The sequence below is a fragment of the Aptenodytes forsteri genome, unplaced genomic scaffold, assembly GCF_000699145.1.
Source record: "Aptenodytes forsteri isolate BGI_AS27 unplaced genomic scaffold, ASM69914v1 Scaffold322, whole genome shotgun sequence".
NCBI classification, from domain to species: domain Eukaryota; kingdom Metazoa; phylum Chordata; class Aves; order Sphenisciformes; family Spheniscidae; genus Aptenodytes; species Aptenodytes forsteri.
Window position 1 is genome coordinate 997,646 of NW_008795045.1, and position 16,816 is coordinate 1,014,461.

Genomic DNA, 16,816 nt, shown 5'->3' on the forward strand with positions numbered 1-16,816 from the left:
AAGCTAAATCATGCAAGGCCATGAGCTGTCCATCCCCTGAAAGGCCCAAGTGTGACACGTTGTCTCTAACTGCTCAACAACTTCTGGCTTCTCACCGTGCAAGTTCTGGAGGCGTTCAGCCATACAGCCAGCCAGACGTACCATCTGAGACTCCGATGTAGTAGCTAGAACCACCTCTCACAAAACAGACTCTTCCTCTCATCACATACAGAGTTTTGCCATGAAAATAACCCTAGTCTGATATCCAAAATGGGAAATATTAACACCTGGACAACAAGCAGGTTATTGCACGAAACCCACTCCTACCAGAAAGAGAAACTTTATTCCAGGAGAACAGTGATTCACCTCTCCAGTGGAATGCACAATACTTGCACCTAAGCATAAAACACTTTAAAAAGAAGGTAATTCAAGGACTTTTTTTGCTTTTTTTAAATGAAAGTAAGATGTGGAATGCACTTTTAATGATATTTTAAATGTGATTTTTATCTATGCATGTAATATATATTTTTCTTTGCTTTGAACAGATAAAGGGATTTAGAAAAGTCATAGCCTTAATACCAGTGTTAAAAACAAGCCCCAACTTTTTAATACAATCTCTTTTCTAACACCTCTGACGTGTACAGATTGCATAATACGACACAAAGTAAACCTTTTAATGCCATGGGTTAGAGCTTACTGTGATCATGTAGATAAAAAATGTGCATCATAATATTAAACATGTACTAGACATACAAAGATAGCACAGGGCAAGTTAACTCCTCATTTAGATCTGGAACAGTTAATTTTCCTAGTTGTTTTTCAAACAACACACTGATACTTGCACTGGGAGAAGACCTAGATTCTCTCATTTCCAGGAAGTATCAATCATAATATTATTTAAGCTAACTTCAAAAATCTATATATAATTTAAGGGACAATCAATCAAGTCTTATCTAATAACAACTAACATAGCTTAATTTTAACAAGGTTTTGCTAGACTACTACCATCGAGAATCCAGGACACTATTTTTTCTAAATTAAAGCAGAAAAACCACCAAAATGGAAAGCTAGCGGGACCATTTAATACACACGAGCAGTTACTCAAAACCAGAAAGCTGCTCAGATATGAAACTCACCGCACTGGACAAAAGTTACCATAGTTTAAAAGAACTGGCGCAGCAGTACCCAGTGGTGGTTGAGAAACTACAGGAAAATTGTCTTCTGGAGAAACAATCCCTTCCAATGACACTATTACAGGGCTGTGCCTTTCAATTTTTTTAATACATTTCTGCCTTTAAACCAATAGGTTGATTTCACCGTATGTGACTCGGTTCTCCTTTTTTCTCCATATAAATCACCATCCTTGCCAGAAATGACTTCTCATCAGCTCATAAAAAATACATAAAAACCTGCTTCTTATTTTAACTCTCGGAATTCAATCATCTGCGCTGTCAGAATTTTTTGGAAAACAAATGAGAAACATGTCTTACAGATCAAATCTGACCTCACACCAGATTTGGGCTTTGTACCTTAGTAAGTCCACTAATGAACAACTTGTGATATCCAAGGGCACAAATTCAGGTCTTCATCCATCTCATTCCAATTTGCAGGAATTATGGACACATTATGCAACTGAACAGTGTTTGCACAGGGCACTTATATGTACTTTGTCCCTGAAATATTTATAACTTATCGAATGTATCAGATCTACCCAATACATATTTTGTGCGCATGTGGGGATATAACTTTTTTTTTTAAACTCAGGTATTTATAATTCCAAAGACTGCTGAAAATCAGTGAAAACCAGCTGATATAAATAGAGCTGTATATATGTTCATGCTGTGCTGGTACTTCTAAAGCACTAGAAATGACACTTGCAGATAAATTAATATTTAATGTGGTTTTGCCATTCTGCCCAGTAATGAGAAAACATTTTAAAAAAACCCATGAGACAAATTACTGCATTTTCCTGCCCTTCTTGCTACTCACTTTTAGCACATGATTGTATTAATTTATCACCAACTGCAGGGGAAGCCATTTTTCCTCAAGACACTGTGATGCCTCAGGGTCCTTGTAATGGATGGAAGTCTTTGGTGTCGCACCCACATGTGCGGTGAAGGTGCAGTAAATCCAGTGACATTGGATAATGTCCCGCACTATTCTTCAGACGTGGTGTGTGTGCCCAGAGCAGCTGAGCGGCATGCACAGGGAGGGTGTCACTGCCAGCCACGCATAAGATACATGCTGTGCCTATGGTAGCCTCTTCAAGGTCATGCGATAAAGGGTGACAGAAAAGATGCTCCTGTAGCCACTTTCTGGGAAGCAGAGGGCACAAGCAACCATGACCTGCCACACACTCCCTGTCTCCATGTTTCAGCTCCTCTCTGCTCCTGCATGTGTGATCTCAGCTAACCCTTCACTGAAGGGCTTAATGGCTTCTGGCATCTTCCGCCTAACTGAGACCAGTGCCTGCAGCTGTACAGCCCAACCGTTGCAGGGCATGTAGGACTGATACAGGTCAGAAAAGTAGCTATTGCAAAGGAGATTTTCCTGATCTTCACCCATTTACTTCGTATTTCATAAATATAAACATCAATTGCCTGAGCAAAAAAAAAAATGTTTTCCCCAAAATGATATTACAGTCCATTCTCTCAAGTGGTGCCTAAGGCATGGCAGAAGTTGCTTTGTAGTTCTCATTGCTCAATATTAATGAACTGAGGCAGCGTGCTGAACAACTCTACCCAGTGAATTACTGGAACAGTCACTGTATTGTTGCAGACCATCAGGAATGATCAGTAAGGTCTATTTGAGATAGGCTGTGGATGTATTAGGAGCCTCTGAAAAAGAGGACGACTGCATGCAATTATTCTTCCTAACTCATGCTAAGGAGGAAAAAAAAAAAGTCATAAACAAATATTCCTTCCAGGCTTCCCTCCTTCAGCTGAAATTACCCACATATATTGTGGTTGAAGCTGACAAACTGTTTGTTACGTGGGTGAGATACAAATCTCTCATTTCCTGAAACTGGTGCAAAGAAAGAATGAAAGTCAAGAATAATAAAAAGCCGAATATAAAGATCTTTAAGAACAACAGACTTTTGAGAGTAAGAGTACTCTGAAAAAGCTTCCAAAGTTTTCACATTACTAAGAAACTTTGAGAGGAGAAAAAGATCACTCATCGAGATGCTCCCCCATACCACACAACAGATTATCTACCACCTTCTTTCTCATTTTAATGAAAACAAATGCATGTTTATAGTGTAATTGTACTGAATACCAGAGAAGGCTTCAAATCAGTAAGAGAAGTGCACTCTCCATATTTTGATTTTTGTACTAACAACCTCAAGTTGGTGGCATTTGTTATTAAGGAGTATCACATGATGATAGGTTTTCCTGTGATAACAAAACAACAGTGTTTTATTTTCATTTATTAAATATGAGTCTTTTCTTTTCCCCCAGTCTGTGCAAAATACGACTACAAAAAGAAAATCTAGGAAAACAACTCAAACAAAAGCCAGCAATGACTAAAACCATCTTGATCTCTCTCCAACAATCCTAGACATGAGATAGTCTGATAATGCTGTAGCTATGCTCTTCGTAGCAGCAGTGACAAAATTTGTATCAGCAATTAAACAGTGTTCACCAAAAGCATTTTTGAAATGCCAAAGATTTTTAAACAAACAGGCCCCCTAAGAGGACAACGATTTCTCACCCTGCATATCTGTGAGGGTGAGAGGAGTGAATATGACAAATACAAATTATATTTAATAACCCTGTAGTTTTGACTTTGAAAACAACTTGGTCATACATGATACTGAGATTCCCAGGGTATACGAGATGTTTCTGTGTAGGCAAGCAAGATTTTGAAATGCTAAGAAGCTCTGTAAGGAGCTGCTCAAGATAGTTGATTTCTTGCCAATCAATACTTGGCATAACCACCTTGTGCAAGACAAGGAAGCAAGAAGTGGAAATAATATCCTGTGTAGGCAAGCAAGAATTTTGAAATGGTTGCTAAGAAGCTCTGTAAGGAGCTGCTCAAGATAGTTGATTTCTTGCCAATCAACACTTGGCATAACCACCTTGTGCAAGACAAGGAAGCAAGAAGTGGAAATAATATCCTTCCTGAGCAGAACATACCAGCAACACAGCCTTTCATCTCTAATCTCAGTGTAGATTATTAGCTAAACCCAGGAGCCGCCACCATTTCTCTGTTTCTGTGCTTATTAATTTGGTAAGGCTCAGAAGAGTATTGAAATACACCTGGTAAAACAGTCGTCTCACCACATGAAAAGGCATATCTGACAGCTTTATTTTTTATTCTTTTTGCAGGATTATTGCCTTAAACCTGCTATTTCACCTGGATAGAAGAATTTACAGCCCATTTAGCAAGCATGCTAAAGAGGTGTACCAGTCAATTCATAATGATACATAACTTGAAATGTTGCTGTTATACCTTAAGGCTCCTGACAGAAGGCAAAAGAGAAGGTCAGGCTCATTTCAAAAGTGTCACTTCCAATAAAAAAATCAGATTTTGGGCTAGATTCTGCGTTGACAAGAATGATCACAGATGGGGAACTCTAGAGGAGCATGAAGCCAAGAAGTCAGCCTGTTTCTTCTTAGTGAAGAAAAGAAAAGAAATGAAATAGTGCCGCATGTGTATATAATGTGCTGCATAACAAGAAATAAAATAAGGATTAATGACAACTCCCTGGCTCTTTTATTGAAATTGGACCATACATCTTATTTTCCCTAACTGCTTTTTGTCATAATCCTCATTTCTCATACAGCTCAAAGAATAAACCTGTTGGCAGCAGTGAGCATACCAACAGCAGCAACACAATTTTCAGTGGTGGAAAAATTAGTTTCCATCTGAAGAGTGACATAGTACAATGCAGAGAGGTCAATGTCTACAATGTTCTAGTTAGAGATGAAGGCCTCTACAGCTGGAGAGCTTTGTGGGGTGAGGGCTTAGTAACAGCTGATCATAGGTAAGCAGCAGAGAGACTATAACAAGCAACGGCAGGGAACTACAGTCCTTGGGGTCTGAGACAGAAATAAAGTCAGGTGAGTCTCACTTATTTTTCCTGAAGCTTTTATAGAAGTTTTGCTTTCTGTTTTTCCATAGATAATACCAATGCTATACCTGGCTTTTATCACAGGTCTTTAGAAGGTTTGGGTCTCTTCCGGCATTAAACTTGTGTGACAAAGCATATGCCTCAGGAACCTGTCTGAACTCTGGTAAACCACCGAAGAGAGGAAGGATTGTGGGCTCTTTTAACACCACCCACCTTTATTCTGAAATGAGGAGAACGCTTGTTCCTGTGATCCTAAGGGAACTCCTTAAGTAAAGTCATTTGAAAGGTGACATTAGACTTAACTATGAACTGAACAAAGAAACATCTCTTACTTGATCTCAAGATGTAGAGAAGCTGCCATTGGTATAGATAACTGATGTCATTGATGAAAAATATATCCCAATTTGCTCTTGAAAGGCCTTTCAAAGAAAATCACATTTTATATTACCACTCAGTTCTGTTCTTCTCCTCAAGTAACTTATGTATGACTACAACTGAAATACAACCTAGAGAAATAGGGATAATTGTTTTCTAAATCATGAAACAAAGAAATTAACTTCTATTTTCTTTACAGAGAAAACTGATGAGAAAGTGACTTTAATGTTACAGAAGGTTTCTCCTGTTTTATGGTTTAAGAAACAAACTCCCTAGCTGTGTATGGGATTTTTTTTTTTTTTTAAAGTATAAAAAAACACCAAAACCCCTGTCATCCACATCCGCTGCCTAAAATGATACATCTGGTATTATTGCCCAATTGTAGTAGTTTTGCTACTAGTAGTTTTTAGATAAGTTGAATACTTTCATTCAAAAATTAAAGACCACCCCATAAATGCCTATAACGGTCACTTCAGAAGGAGTTCAAGAAAATACACACTTGAAAAACTAAGTGAAGGCCTGAAGAAGTATACTATAAAAGGAAAATTTCACAATTGCATTCACTAAAATCTGAACACTTTTTTCCCCACACTGTTTTGTAAACCTTTTATCTTCTGAGAAAGACCGAGACAATCAATTTTATTATATGAGAACCCCATGCATCGCCAAAAAAGAACGATACTTATACCCTCAACACATATTTTCTGGGGACATAAAATGTAGCAGGCTGCAGAACTGGAAACTACTCCCCTGTACTGAGGTGTCACAACTCTTAGAGACGCGTCTGTGCCCTGTGCTTCGCCTGACAGGAAAGACAAAACTCTCAAGTATTAAAAGAATCACACAGGTAAATGACTGGAGTTTTAATACTGGGCTGAACTCCACTTTGTGTATCTGTAAGTGACAATAATAAGGAGCCGCAAGAAAGATTTGCTTTTACATTTGTGAAGAACTTTTCCGACAGGTAACTAGGTTTGTATTGTCTAGAATGAACGATCTATTAAAAGTAGCCTCAAGCTCAATGCCGCCTCTTCACGGGGCATCTGGGTAACTGACTACTTCTGTATCTTTCTCGTCTCCCATTTCTTTGAGGTTTCCTTCCACAGGTTCCAAATCCGTGGTGGTGTGCAGTGCTTTCAGTGTTTCGGATGTTGTAAGTTATTGCATCCTATGAAGATTCCATAGGTATGCCTTGCTTATTTACATGTAAAACACTGTCCATCATGAGCGTGATCTTCAGAACTATATTATAAGATATCTCAGAGCATAAAAGCTTCCCTGTTGAGGCACTTAAAGGAATGAGTGCTCTAAAAATAGCATCCCAAGGAGAGCACGAGATCTGTTCTGAGGGACAGAACAAGCAGCAGGTAACAGCTTAAGCACTGCAATCGAAAAGAGATTATGAAAGGCATTGCCTGAAAAAATTTAAAAGTCTTGCAGAAAAATGATGAGATTACTGTAAAAGAATACGTACACGTGCAATACACAGGGCAGCAGACAGCACACAGGGAGACAATGTATGGTGAAAGGACACGTGAAAACTTTCTCCTGAAAGCTGCAGAAAGTGTTGATGAGCTTATTTTAGATGGTGTGAATTCTGACTAACCTGAGGAACACAAGATGATCCTGTTCTTGTCTGGAAAAAACCCACCCCAACAAAACACCCAAGAATACTGATTTTTCTTGATGCACACAGAAACAGTAAACAGCATATTCCTGACTGTGACACAGTCCAGAAGAGCATCACCTGGGTTTCCAGTTATTCCTACTTTTCAGTCGTAATGAACGTACCGGGGTCCTGAAAAACCGCAAGACAGTAACAGAGCCAAAGAAGCAGAAAGAACTTTTTTTTTTTTTTTTAACATAATTGGACTGGGTGGTTTCCAGAAAGAAAGCCAACTGAGTATCGTTGTGTGCTCATTTTTGCAAAATAAATGGACAAAAAAATTACCTTTACCCTTACCCCAGTTTGAGTTGGGGGTCAAGCTCTATGCTATTAATATAAAGGCACAGTTACATGAAAAACATTCTTCTGTTTTTCTTTTCCATTTATGAGAGTAACTTGGGAGAGCTGTTTCGGGCATGGTGATCTTGCTGATAGACCTCAGTCACATTTGTTTTTATAACATATTTTAAAAATGTTTGGTATGGTCAACAACAGTCAAGGATCACGGGGTGAGAATAACGCACTCTGCAGAAGGCTCACACGGCTCCCTTAAACACCTGAACTAAATAATGGTATATGGCAAGATGGGGTAGGCTGTCCAGATTTAAAGGAAATGAGATGAAAAGAGAAAAAAACATTGGAAAAATATTTCTAATGTTTGTAAGGCAAAGTGGTCCTGTGCACCACAAAATTAGTTCTGGAAAGAGTAAATTTATTTACTTGCCGCAGAACAGCCTAGTGAACATAAACCTGGAAATATGTGCATAGTTTTACTTTTCTTTGGATTTAAAAACTTACATTAAACCCTTCCATTAGACAAACACAAGCAGATCTGAAGAGACCTTTACCATGCTGCATGCTGATAATGAACGCTCAGAGAAACAGACAAAAGCAGGCAGAAGCACCTATATTGTAAAGGAAATCAGCCAGAAGAGATTAGTTCTTTGGCCTGGAGGAGGAGAAAGATCTTCTACAGGGAACCTTTAAAGTACAGAGAAGTCTGACAGGAACAATGAAACAGTCAGTGGTACAGAGTTGAAAGTATAAACCTGAGATCCAGAAGTCACAGAAGGAATATAAAAGGAAGAGTTAAAAAAGACTTTAAACACGGTGTGTGTGTGTGCACATGCATGTGTTGGTAACCAGAGCATCAAAAGAGAAAGGCGAGTTGCAGTATGACCCATTCATATCCAGACATGCTATTTTCGTTGCTGCACTTTGAGTAACTGCAAGCGTAGCGTGTGGGAACTGTTAATTCAGGAACAGGGATGATGACTGCTTTATGGGGTAGAATTAGCTTGCTTTGGCACTTTTTATCTCGCTGTATCCTAATACAGGAATCCCAACAAAAGGCCATAATAAATTCAAATTATCTGATGACTGCAGTGTTTAACTAGAAGAGTAGGTGAAATTAAAGTCTTACTAGTCACGAGTGCTGCATTTTTCAGTACCTGAATCTTAGCTTGTTAACGTTCCTCTGACTTTTCCACATTAACACAATTTGCCTTTATGAACTCAGGAATATTTTCAATACTGGTTTACATCATTTATGCAAATACCCCGTGTGCCTAACTGCTTACTCAAATGAGTATTTTCTTTGAGCATTCTGAAACGGAAATAAATGGCAATGGAAAAGACTAAGTCTAGGAAGAGATGGAGAATTGCCTGCTGCCAGCACAGGTCATTGGAAAAAGTTCATAAATCAGTAGCCATTCTCATTGCTATTTAGTGTGTGATGTACAACATCATCTTTCTCCATAACACCATTGTCAGCATTCTGCAAATTTTAAGTTGTTAATGGGAAAACAAGGAGATAAATACACTTTGAAAGTCAACCCACCTAAAATAAAAACCCACAGCACCTCATATAACTTGAGGAAACTATCAAGACGGTACTTCTCAATCTTTGCTTGATAACAATATCAAACGTATCAAAACATGCATTTTTTTTTTTTAACATTCACTCATATTGCTTGATCCAGTCCTGCACAGTTTTCTCTCAACATGCAGAGAGAGAGTACAAGACTAACTTTGAAGCAAGTAAGCATACAAATGTAAGCCCGCTGTTTGCTTGCATCAAAGCCTCTCTACGCACAGGTGGCTGTGTGGAAGTACAGTGTAAAGTATATGCAGATTACACCTGAATGTTAAGACTTACACTTTTCATTATAAATGGCTTCCTTTAACAGACTGACCAGTTTACAGTATTTACGGTGTTCACAGTGTACCCATGACTACAGTTTCCAGGTGCCACCAGGTAATGTGCTACTTTCTCAAGCAAACATATTTCCTTTTGTTACTTGAGCCATACTCTGCTTTAAGCTCTCAGCTATTAACAAAGGCAACAGTTTTGCATATTATGCATCATGCACTTTATTTCTAATACAGTGCATTAATCATTTATATTTTAAACGATGGGCACGTCAACCACTTGCAACGCAGCTGCAAGTAACTTTCATTACCTGATCTTGTGATTTCTTTTTCTTCTTCTTCTTCCCCCAGCACCCTGAACTCTCTGCGTCTTTTCCATTGGCATCACCACAGAGTAATCCATCAAGTTCATCTGTTCCCATCTGCTGTCCCTGAGATGTTTCTGCAGCTAGCCTGTATGAGAGGTTCCTCAAAATGCACACACAGTTTTCAACGGTCTGAAAAGTGACAAGAAAACCCCCAGAAAAAAGTTAAAATCCTTCCCTTGCTCACTCTGTATACAAAGCAGAGGAAACATCATCGATCTTTGCACATACATTTTCCCAGCACAATTCTTATCTGCCTATTTCTGAGTGCTCCCCAGGTAACCACAACTTAGGAGACTTAGAAATCTTTATGGAAAGAAATCAGTAGTCTGGACAGTATTTTTTGTGTGAGTTTTTTTTACTGTCATTCTGAACTTCTGGAGCCCCATGTGAAACAGTAGCCGAGATGTTTTTTTTAAAAAACAGAAATAACCTTTATTTCTGGCATCAATTCTATGTAAATTTCAGAAAAATGGGAGACGAGTTCCATTTCACAAATACTTGTAGCATGAACAGATGATGTTTCTCAAGTCCCAGAAGTAAGACTAGAAATGTCAGGAGTCTTGCTGCTTTTACTGCTTCTAGCCAGGCTACAAATAAGTCGTAGGCAGTCTTTCCCTTTCATCCATTTGTCCCCCTAGTAGGTTGTGCCTTCTGTAAAAGATGGTGGCAGGAATCCAGGAATGGAGTGAGACCCAGCAGAGCAAAGAGACGGCACCAATAATTCAAGATAATTTCTGCAAGTCTAAAAGAAGCTCAGTTTAGACTCGCTTGAAGCCTACTCATTTAGTTGGTTCAGTTTGGTTTGACTACCCTTAACAGGAAGGATATGTACTTAATTTTCTGGAGGCAGGGAAAGCATGGTTAAAAAAAGCCAGTCTGTATCTATCTATATCTATTTCAACTGTTCCTAACACTCCACGGAGATAAAAAGCGATAGTCACTACATTCCATCTCTGTTGCTCCATTAACCCAGAATGAAATGACTGCGAGGCTTTCGGCTCGATCGTACTCTGCCACATTCACCAGTGAGGCAGACACATTACACTTGTACGAATTTGAAATCTCCAGCCAAATACGTAAACACATATTGAAATATATATGTAGGAAGTGTGAAACTTCTTAGTGCACCTTTTCATACCTCAAAGCTTTGCAGATCTCATGGTGACCATAAAAAGTTTGCTACCTCTTTTACTTTTCTTTAACATTTCCATATTTGAATTTTATTCACTCTTACCAATATCTACTTCTGCATATCCATGATGTGCTGAAGTTGAAGCTTTTTGTTTGTTGATTAGGGTTCTGAATTTTAATTCCCCTTTTTACAAATAATAGTTTTCACACTTAAAATTCTCATTATGGCAAAAACAAATTAGCTAAGTCCACTGCGAGGACAACATTACCTCAAACTAAAAACTGATAAGCAGAATTCCAAGCCTCAAACGCAACCAACACCTTCTCAACTAAGGTGATCTCGTACAAGCCAAGAAAGCTGGTTCTAGTCATGCAGTGGGAGAGACTTCACTCCTTCTTGACTTGTAGCTTTGAACTTTTAAGGGTCCTTGTATTCCTCATCCCTACAGATATTTTTCAGTTTCATCATAAGGGGACTAAATATGAGTTCAGTAGTCGTAACAGATCAAATTAAAATTATGAACAGTAACTTTGTCAGGTAACCATGTCTAAGTCACTCATTTTTAACATTTTAACTTGAAGTATCGTAGTTTTTTCTTATTAGACATTTATAAGAAACACTGCTGCTAAGATGCTTATAATGCTGCTAAGATTTATGCACTCTTGACTTCACCAACACAAGGAATGACTCTAACAACAACTCAGCATGCGCTTGCAAGTTCCCCATCCTCTTTCAGAACCTGCAAGAGCAGGGACCTGTTTTTCAGTATTTCAGTTTTTAGTCACAAAGAAGCACAAAAACATGCTGTGAAGGATCATTTGGAAACAGAAACCCAGTGGGCTTTAAAATTTTGTTATGTAAAAGGTTGCTCTCCTGTGATTCTTAGGGGTTTGCAAATGGACCAAGGTTGCCCTAGAGCAGCAACTGTAATTAATTTAGCACCATATACTGAAAGGAAAAGGCATTTGAAACTGGCCTTTTTCTTCTTCTCTGGAATACTTGAACGTATTACAAATCTTCAACTTGTAAATGCTTGAAGTCTTTTTAATTAGTCAGTGCCTTTCACCTTTGGAGAAGCATGTTCATATCCTAGTACTTCAGAGAAGTACAGTTAACAAAAATACATCTTAAAACAGTTGTTATTGAAAGCATTCATTGATCCTCTTCAAAGAGGAAATAATGTTGGTATTACTGCAAAACTGCCTATTAATTGCACAATTTTTTGTTTGTTTGTTTGCCTTGTAAGCCTACCTCACTGTTATTAGCTGTCTCATACTGGGTACTGAAAAACAATTTTAGGGTAAACCTGGCAGAGCAGTGCAAGGAAGTTTACATGGAATTTGACATATTTGCTCTTCTTAAATCACTATCATATTTTCTCCCTTAATAATTCAAGTGAGAGGATGACATGCTTACCTGTGCACACTACACAGGTAAACACAAATCCAACACTTAGCACACAAAAATACACAGCTCAACAGAAGGGAAAGAAAAAAACGGGCTAAATTATGCTTTGCTAAGGCATCCCTCACAATGCTTTTTTTTAAAAAAATCTGTCACTTTATAGTCCTGATGTACCCTGAATACCTGGATTTCTCGCCCCTCAAAAGACAAAGATGACGAACCTTACTATCAATTTCACTGCTCCCCAGAGCAGACTGGATCACGTACAGCAATGCGTCTGTCAGGCCATCACACTCCCTCATTCTTCTGCGGGCCTCTTCTCCAGCAGAGCTGACATTCCTGCAAGGCAACAGCAAGGGTCACCACCTCCACAGCTCCCCTGCCCACCTCCCCTCCTGTAAACGCTCTCACAATTAACATACAGATAAAACCACCCGGATTTTTTCTCCTTTCATCAGTTGAGAGCTGTGAATAATGAAGACAGCTGTGAATGAGCTCAGGAAATGTAACACAGAGGGGAACAAATGGAAGTCATCAGGTCCTCCACAGGAAAGGGCTGAGAGGCCAAGCAGCATGCGCCCACCTGAGCTGGGAGACTCACGGCCTACTAAAATTTGGAGAAGGGCTGACCATTTTTCTTTTTTTTTTAAAAGTAAGTTTTGTATTTGTCAAGAAGCACTTTAAAAATGTGCATATGTACATATAAATCAGGCTTTGAAAAGTCTAGAGGTTTTGCCAAAGAAATCTCCTAGGATTTGAAGAGCCCAGTAGTTAGGGCTCTTAACCTAAGAGAAAAGTATTATCAAAGCATAACATAAAACACCTGGTATTGTTTGCTTCTCATTTTCCACAAGTGTTTCCTTTTCTCTCTCATTTTCAGAGAACATTAATGCCTCAATCTTCTCTTTATGTAGTTACTCACAAGTTGTTTTACACTGCAAAATTTAAAACCTCAGCTTATTATAATAATTGTGTTCCTGAGACAGGGCCAGAGGGTCTTCTGAACACATTCATAAAAACGCAATTAAAACAAAATTTACTGAATCACATCATGTCTCATAAAGTTCAAAATATTGATATATAAAGAAACAAGTATGTATGAATGAGCATATATAAATAGAATCTATACTTGCTAACATCAAGCCTCCCTAGGAAAAATTGCATTCAAATTTGCACAGCAGTTTTGATTTGGAAATGGGTGAATTAGCAATCTCAGGAATGGAGTAAATCTTTTCACATAGTCTCCTTTGGTAGGGAAAGACAACCCTCTGCTGAGGTGACTCATCTGTAGCTCCTCTCTCCCCAGTACTAAAGTTTATACAAAGGAAGAATGGAGAAGAGCACACCAGCCCTCTGTACTTAATGTCAATGTATGGAAACGGAAGGGAGACCATTGGCCCTTTGATTTGGGAAGAAGGCGAGGCACTTTCTTCCTCTTTCGCCATTTTCAATTGCCTTTGCATTAAAGATGGAAAAAGGACGAGAATCCTGGGAGGCGGGAATGAATTTTAGATGGAGGAAGGTGAGAGGACTTAAGGATAGGTTTCCTTTCAATTCTTTCTTTGCTCTACCTACTTCATCCTGTTCTGCCTCCCTATCATCTCAAAAAAAGCATTTCCATTCCCCCAAAGCACCAAAGAGTTTTCCTAATCAAATAATCTTATAACTGGACAATCCCCCAGCCCCTCCAGTGCAGGTTCCTAATTGATTCTGCTCCCTTAACACAGATGATTTTCCATCTATACTTGCATCCCCACACAGTCCTTATTAGTTCTGTTCTCCCACACACAAGCTGCCCCAATTAATTCCAATACTATTCCCTTCACCTCTGCAGACAGCCTGACAATAACCATACAGCCCAGGAGCACTAGAACGAATTCCTTTACCTCCCTAGCACACAAATTCATGCTTTCCATGCTCCTTGAGACTTCCCAGTTCACTGCACATTACGCATCAGAAGTGTCCCCTTCATAATGGCTTGCAAGTTTTGTGTTGTCTTGTTCTTCTGATCTCTAACTCCATAACTCTTCCCCTCTCTCTCTGCTGCTGTAAGAGCAGCAGATGAGGGGTTTTCCTCCACGGGGAAACCCTCTTCTGCCATCCAGGAACTCCGGTCTGGAGAGCATCAACTGGAAAAAGTCTTCCATTGACTCTCCCTTTGAAGTAATGGAAACCTTTTGACTTCCCTTTGCGTGACAGAAATTAGAAGGTAAAATTATAGAGCATGGTTTTCCCAAAACAGTGCCCATGGTCTATATTTGCAGGGCTGGGGACTCTGCCTAAAGTGTATTTTGAGTAGACTGTCCCCTTATTAAAGGCAACAGCTCCACCTGAAATTCCTGAAAGGCAGCACATAGGAAAAGCAGAATCATGGATCTGAAAAGTGCATTGGGGGTGGGCAGTGAGGACGAGGGGGGTTAGTGGACCTCTTTTATCTGAAATTCTACTCTCTCACCCTCCAGGAAGATGAAGACAGAGATAAAAAAAGAGCAAGAGAGTTGCATCCAGCCCTAAAAGAGTAACTGCACAACTTACAACAGGAGGATGCTGAGGAAGTGTTCTTAGCACACCACCTTTCCTTGCACCACTATAAAAAAAAAAGCTGAAATATTACCGAATCCTTTTAAACAGAGCTAGCTGTAACAGTCTGTACTAACATTATGTGTCCAGGCTTCTTAATTTTCTGCAGGTACATATACTGAGTGCAAGCTTTCAAAATATCTAGACTTAGACATTGGTAGAAAGAGAGAGATACATTCTCCCTGATCTTCTCATTGAGGTGATTTCTCCTTCTCTCTAGCATGGCCAAATGCATGTCACCTTGACTCTCCAGAGCCTGCATAGACTGGCAGCCTCTCAGCTCCTCTCCACGTTCACCAGAAACCCCTCCTCACCAAGACAGCAATGCAGACAACCTTATAGTCCCTGAGCTGCGAGCTGTCTGCCTCATTCATTTCCAGCCAAAGAAAGAATATGAGGCCTTTATACAAAGTAATACAGACACACTAGGGGCACATCTTGCACAGAAAATGCATTTCTTTGCCCTGTGTGGAAGAGCTGTCGAGTTCAGTTCTTCTGTTTATCATCCTTCCCCATTATGCTCCAGTTGCTTCTGTAATCAAAAGGTGGATATACTGAATTCTCATGACTGCTTTCCCTTTTCTTTTAAAAGTCTCTGTCTAGTTTCTGCAGTGACTCATAGCTACTACAGCCCTCCCCAGATTTAGTGTATTTGTTTACATGGGAAATAGCTTAAAACCCAAGACAAATCCAAACTTTGCATCAATGTTTTGGCAGAAGTAACAATTTAAAAAGATTATTTAAAAATAAATACATCCTATTATCTAACTATTCCTATTTCACCTCTATTGAAGGAATCATTGTTAACTGAGATCTTTCACAGAAGGTCTCTAATATCACCATGTTCAGGCTATGCAGTTCTGCAAAAGAGAAGCAAGTTCCAGATTACTCGAGTTGTCAAAGAAAACACACTGCCATCTTAAATTTTCTTATTTCTTGTTGTTAACTCGAACATGCTGTAGCTGTCAGTGTGACAGGGAGTAAGACATTATTTGTCATTTGTGAATTTACAGGTCACTGTGCAAACCTTAAACTGGAGCATTAGTACTATCTACTGTTGGTGAAATGTCCCACTAAGTAAGCATGTATTTCTCCAGTGTCAGTCTCCAAACAGGTAAAATGACGTTTTCTGGATTTTTAAACAGATGTGGAGATACAATGCACAGGTTTTCAGGAAAAAAATACTTTTCCATCATAAAGGCAGCCCAGCAAAAGCTTGATTGCCTGGTAAATTTTGATACTTTGTGGAAACTCTACTCACAGGGTATACATGAGGTGTAGGCTGACATTTTGCATCTAACAGGACAAGGAGTCCTTTAGACCTCCATAAACCAGTAAAATTTATTTCAAATGGAATCCAATCACACAGGAATACCAAGAATACAGAGGGCTGAAGAGTAACTCTCAGTTTAGTCAGAAGGTCCCACTCAGACCTCCACAAAAAGGCTAATGTAAACAGCTTCTTCTCAAGAGAGGAACACCAAGAACAAGAGCTCAGACCCATGGCTCATCAAACTGCTGTTTTCTGAACAAATGGCAGACCCATTTTGCTAATAATCTAGGAATGGAAAGAGAACTCCAATAATCCAGCTTCAGTTTTATGGGAGGATGTGTCACAGCTATCATGTCATCACCTGATAACAGCAGTCATGATCCTCCAAACATACATAAGGGGTGTCAATCCAATGCTCTATGGATATGAAGTGTGTGGTATAAAGGAATGCACTGTGCAACACATACCTGATTCCTGTCAACCCTGGCACTCACCTTAGGTATTCAACATAACTGGTTGATGAGAAGCTCAACATGACCCAGCAACGTGTGCTTGCAGCCCAGAAAGCCAAGCCTATCCTGGGCTTCATCAAAAGAAGCGTGACCAGCAGGTCAAGGGAGGTGATTCTCCCTCTCTACTCCACTCTTCTGAGACCCCACCTGGAGTACTGCTTTCAGCTCTGGGGCCCCCAACATAAGAAGGATATGGACATGTTGGAGCAAGTCCAGAGGAGGGCCACAAAGATGATCAGAGGGCTGGAACACCTCTCCTACGAAGGCAGGCTGAGAGAGTTGGGGTTGTTCAGTCTGGAGAA

The 16,816-nt window shown here is 39.4% G+C and overlaps 1 protein-coding gene across 1 annotated transcript in view; it reads right to left on the reverse strand.

The window, feature by feature from the left end:
- Positions 1 to 16,816, reverse strand: part of CTNND2 (catenin delta 2) — a 287,386-nt gene that overhangs the window by 96,183 nt on the left and 174,387 nt on the right. The window contains exons 6-7 of the mRNA XM_009276983.2: positions 12,371 to 12,488; positions 9,557 to 9,742 (exon numbers count right to left, since the gene is read on the reverse strand). Of these exons, the coding sequence (XP_009275258.1) occupies positions 9,557 to 9,742; positions 12,371 to 12,488 (304 nt within the window). The remainder of the gene's footprint in view (positions 1 to 9,556; positions 9,743 to 12,370; positions 12,489 to 16,816) is intronic.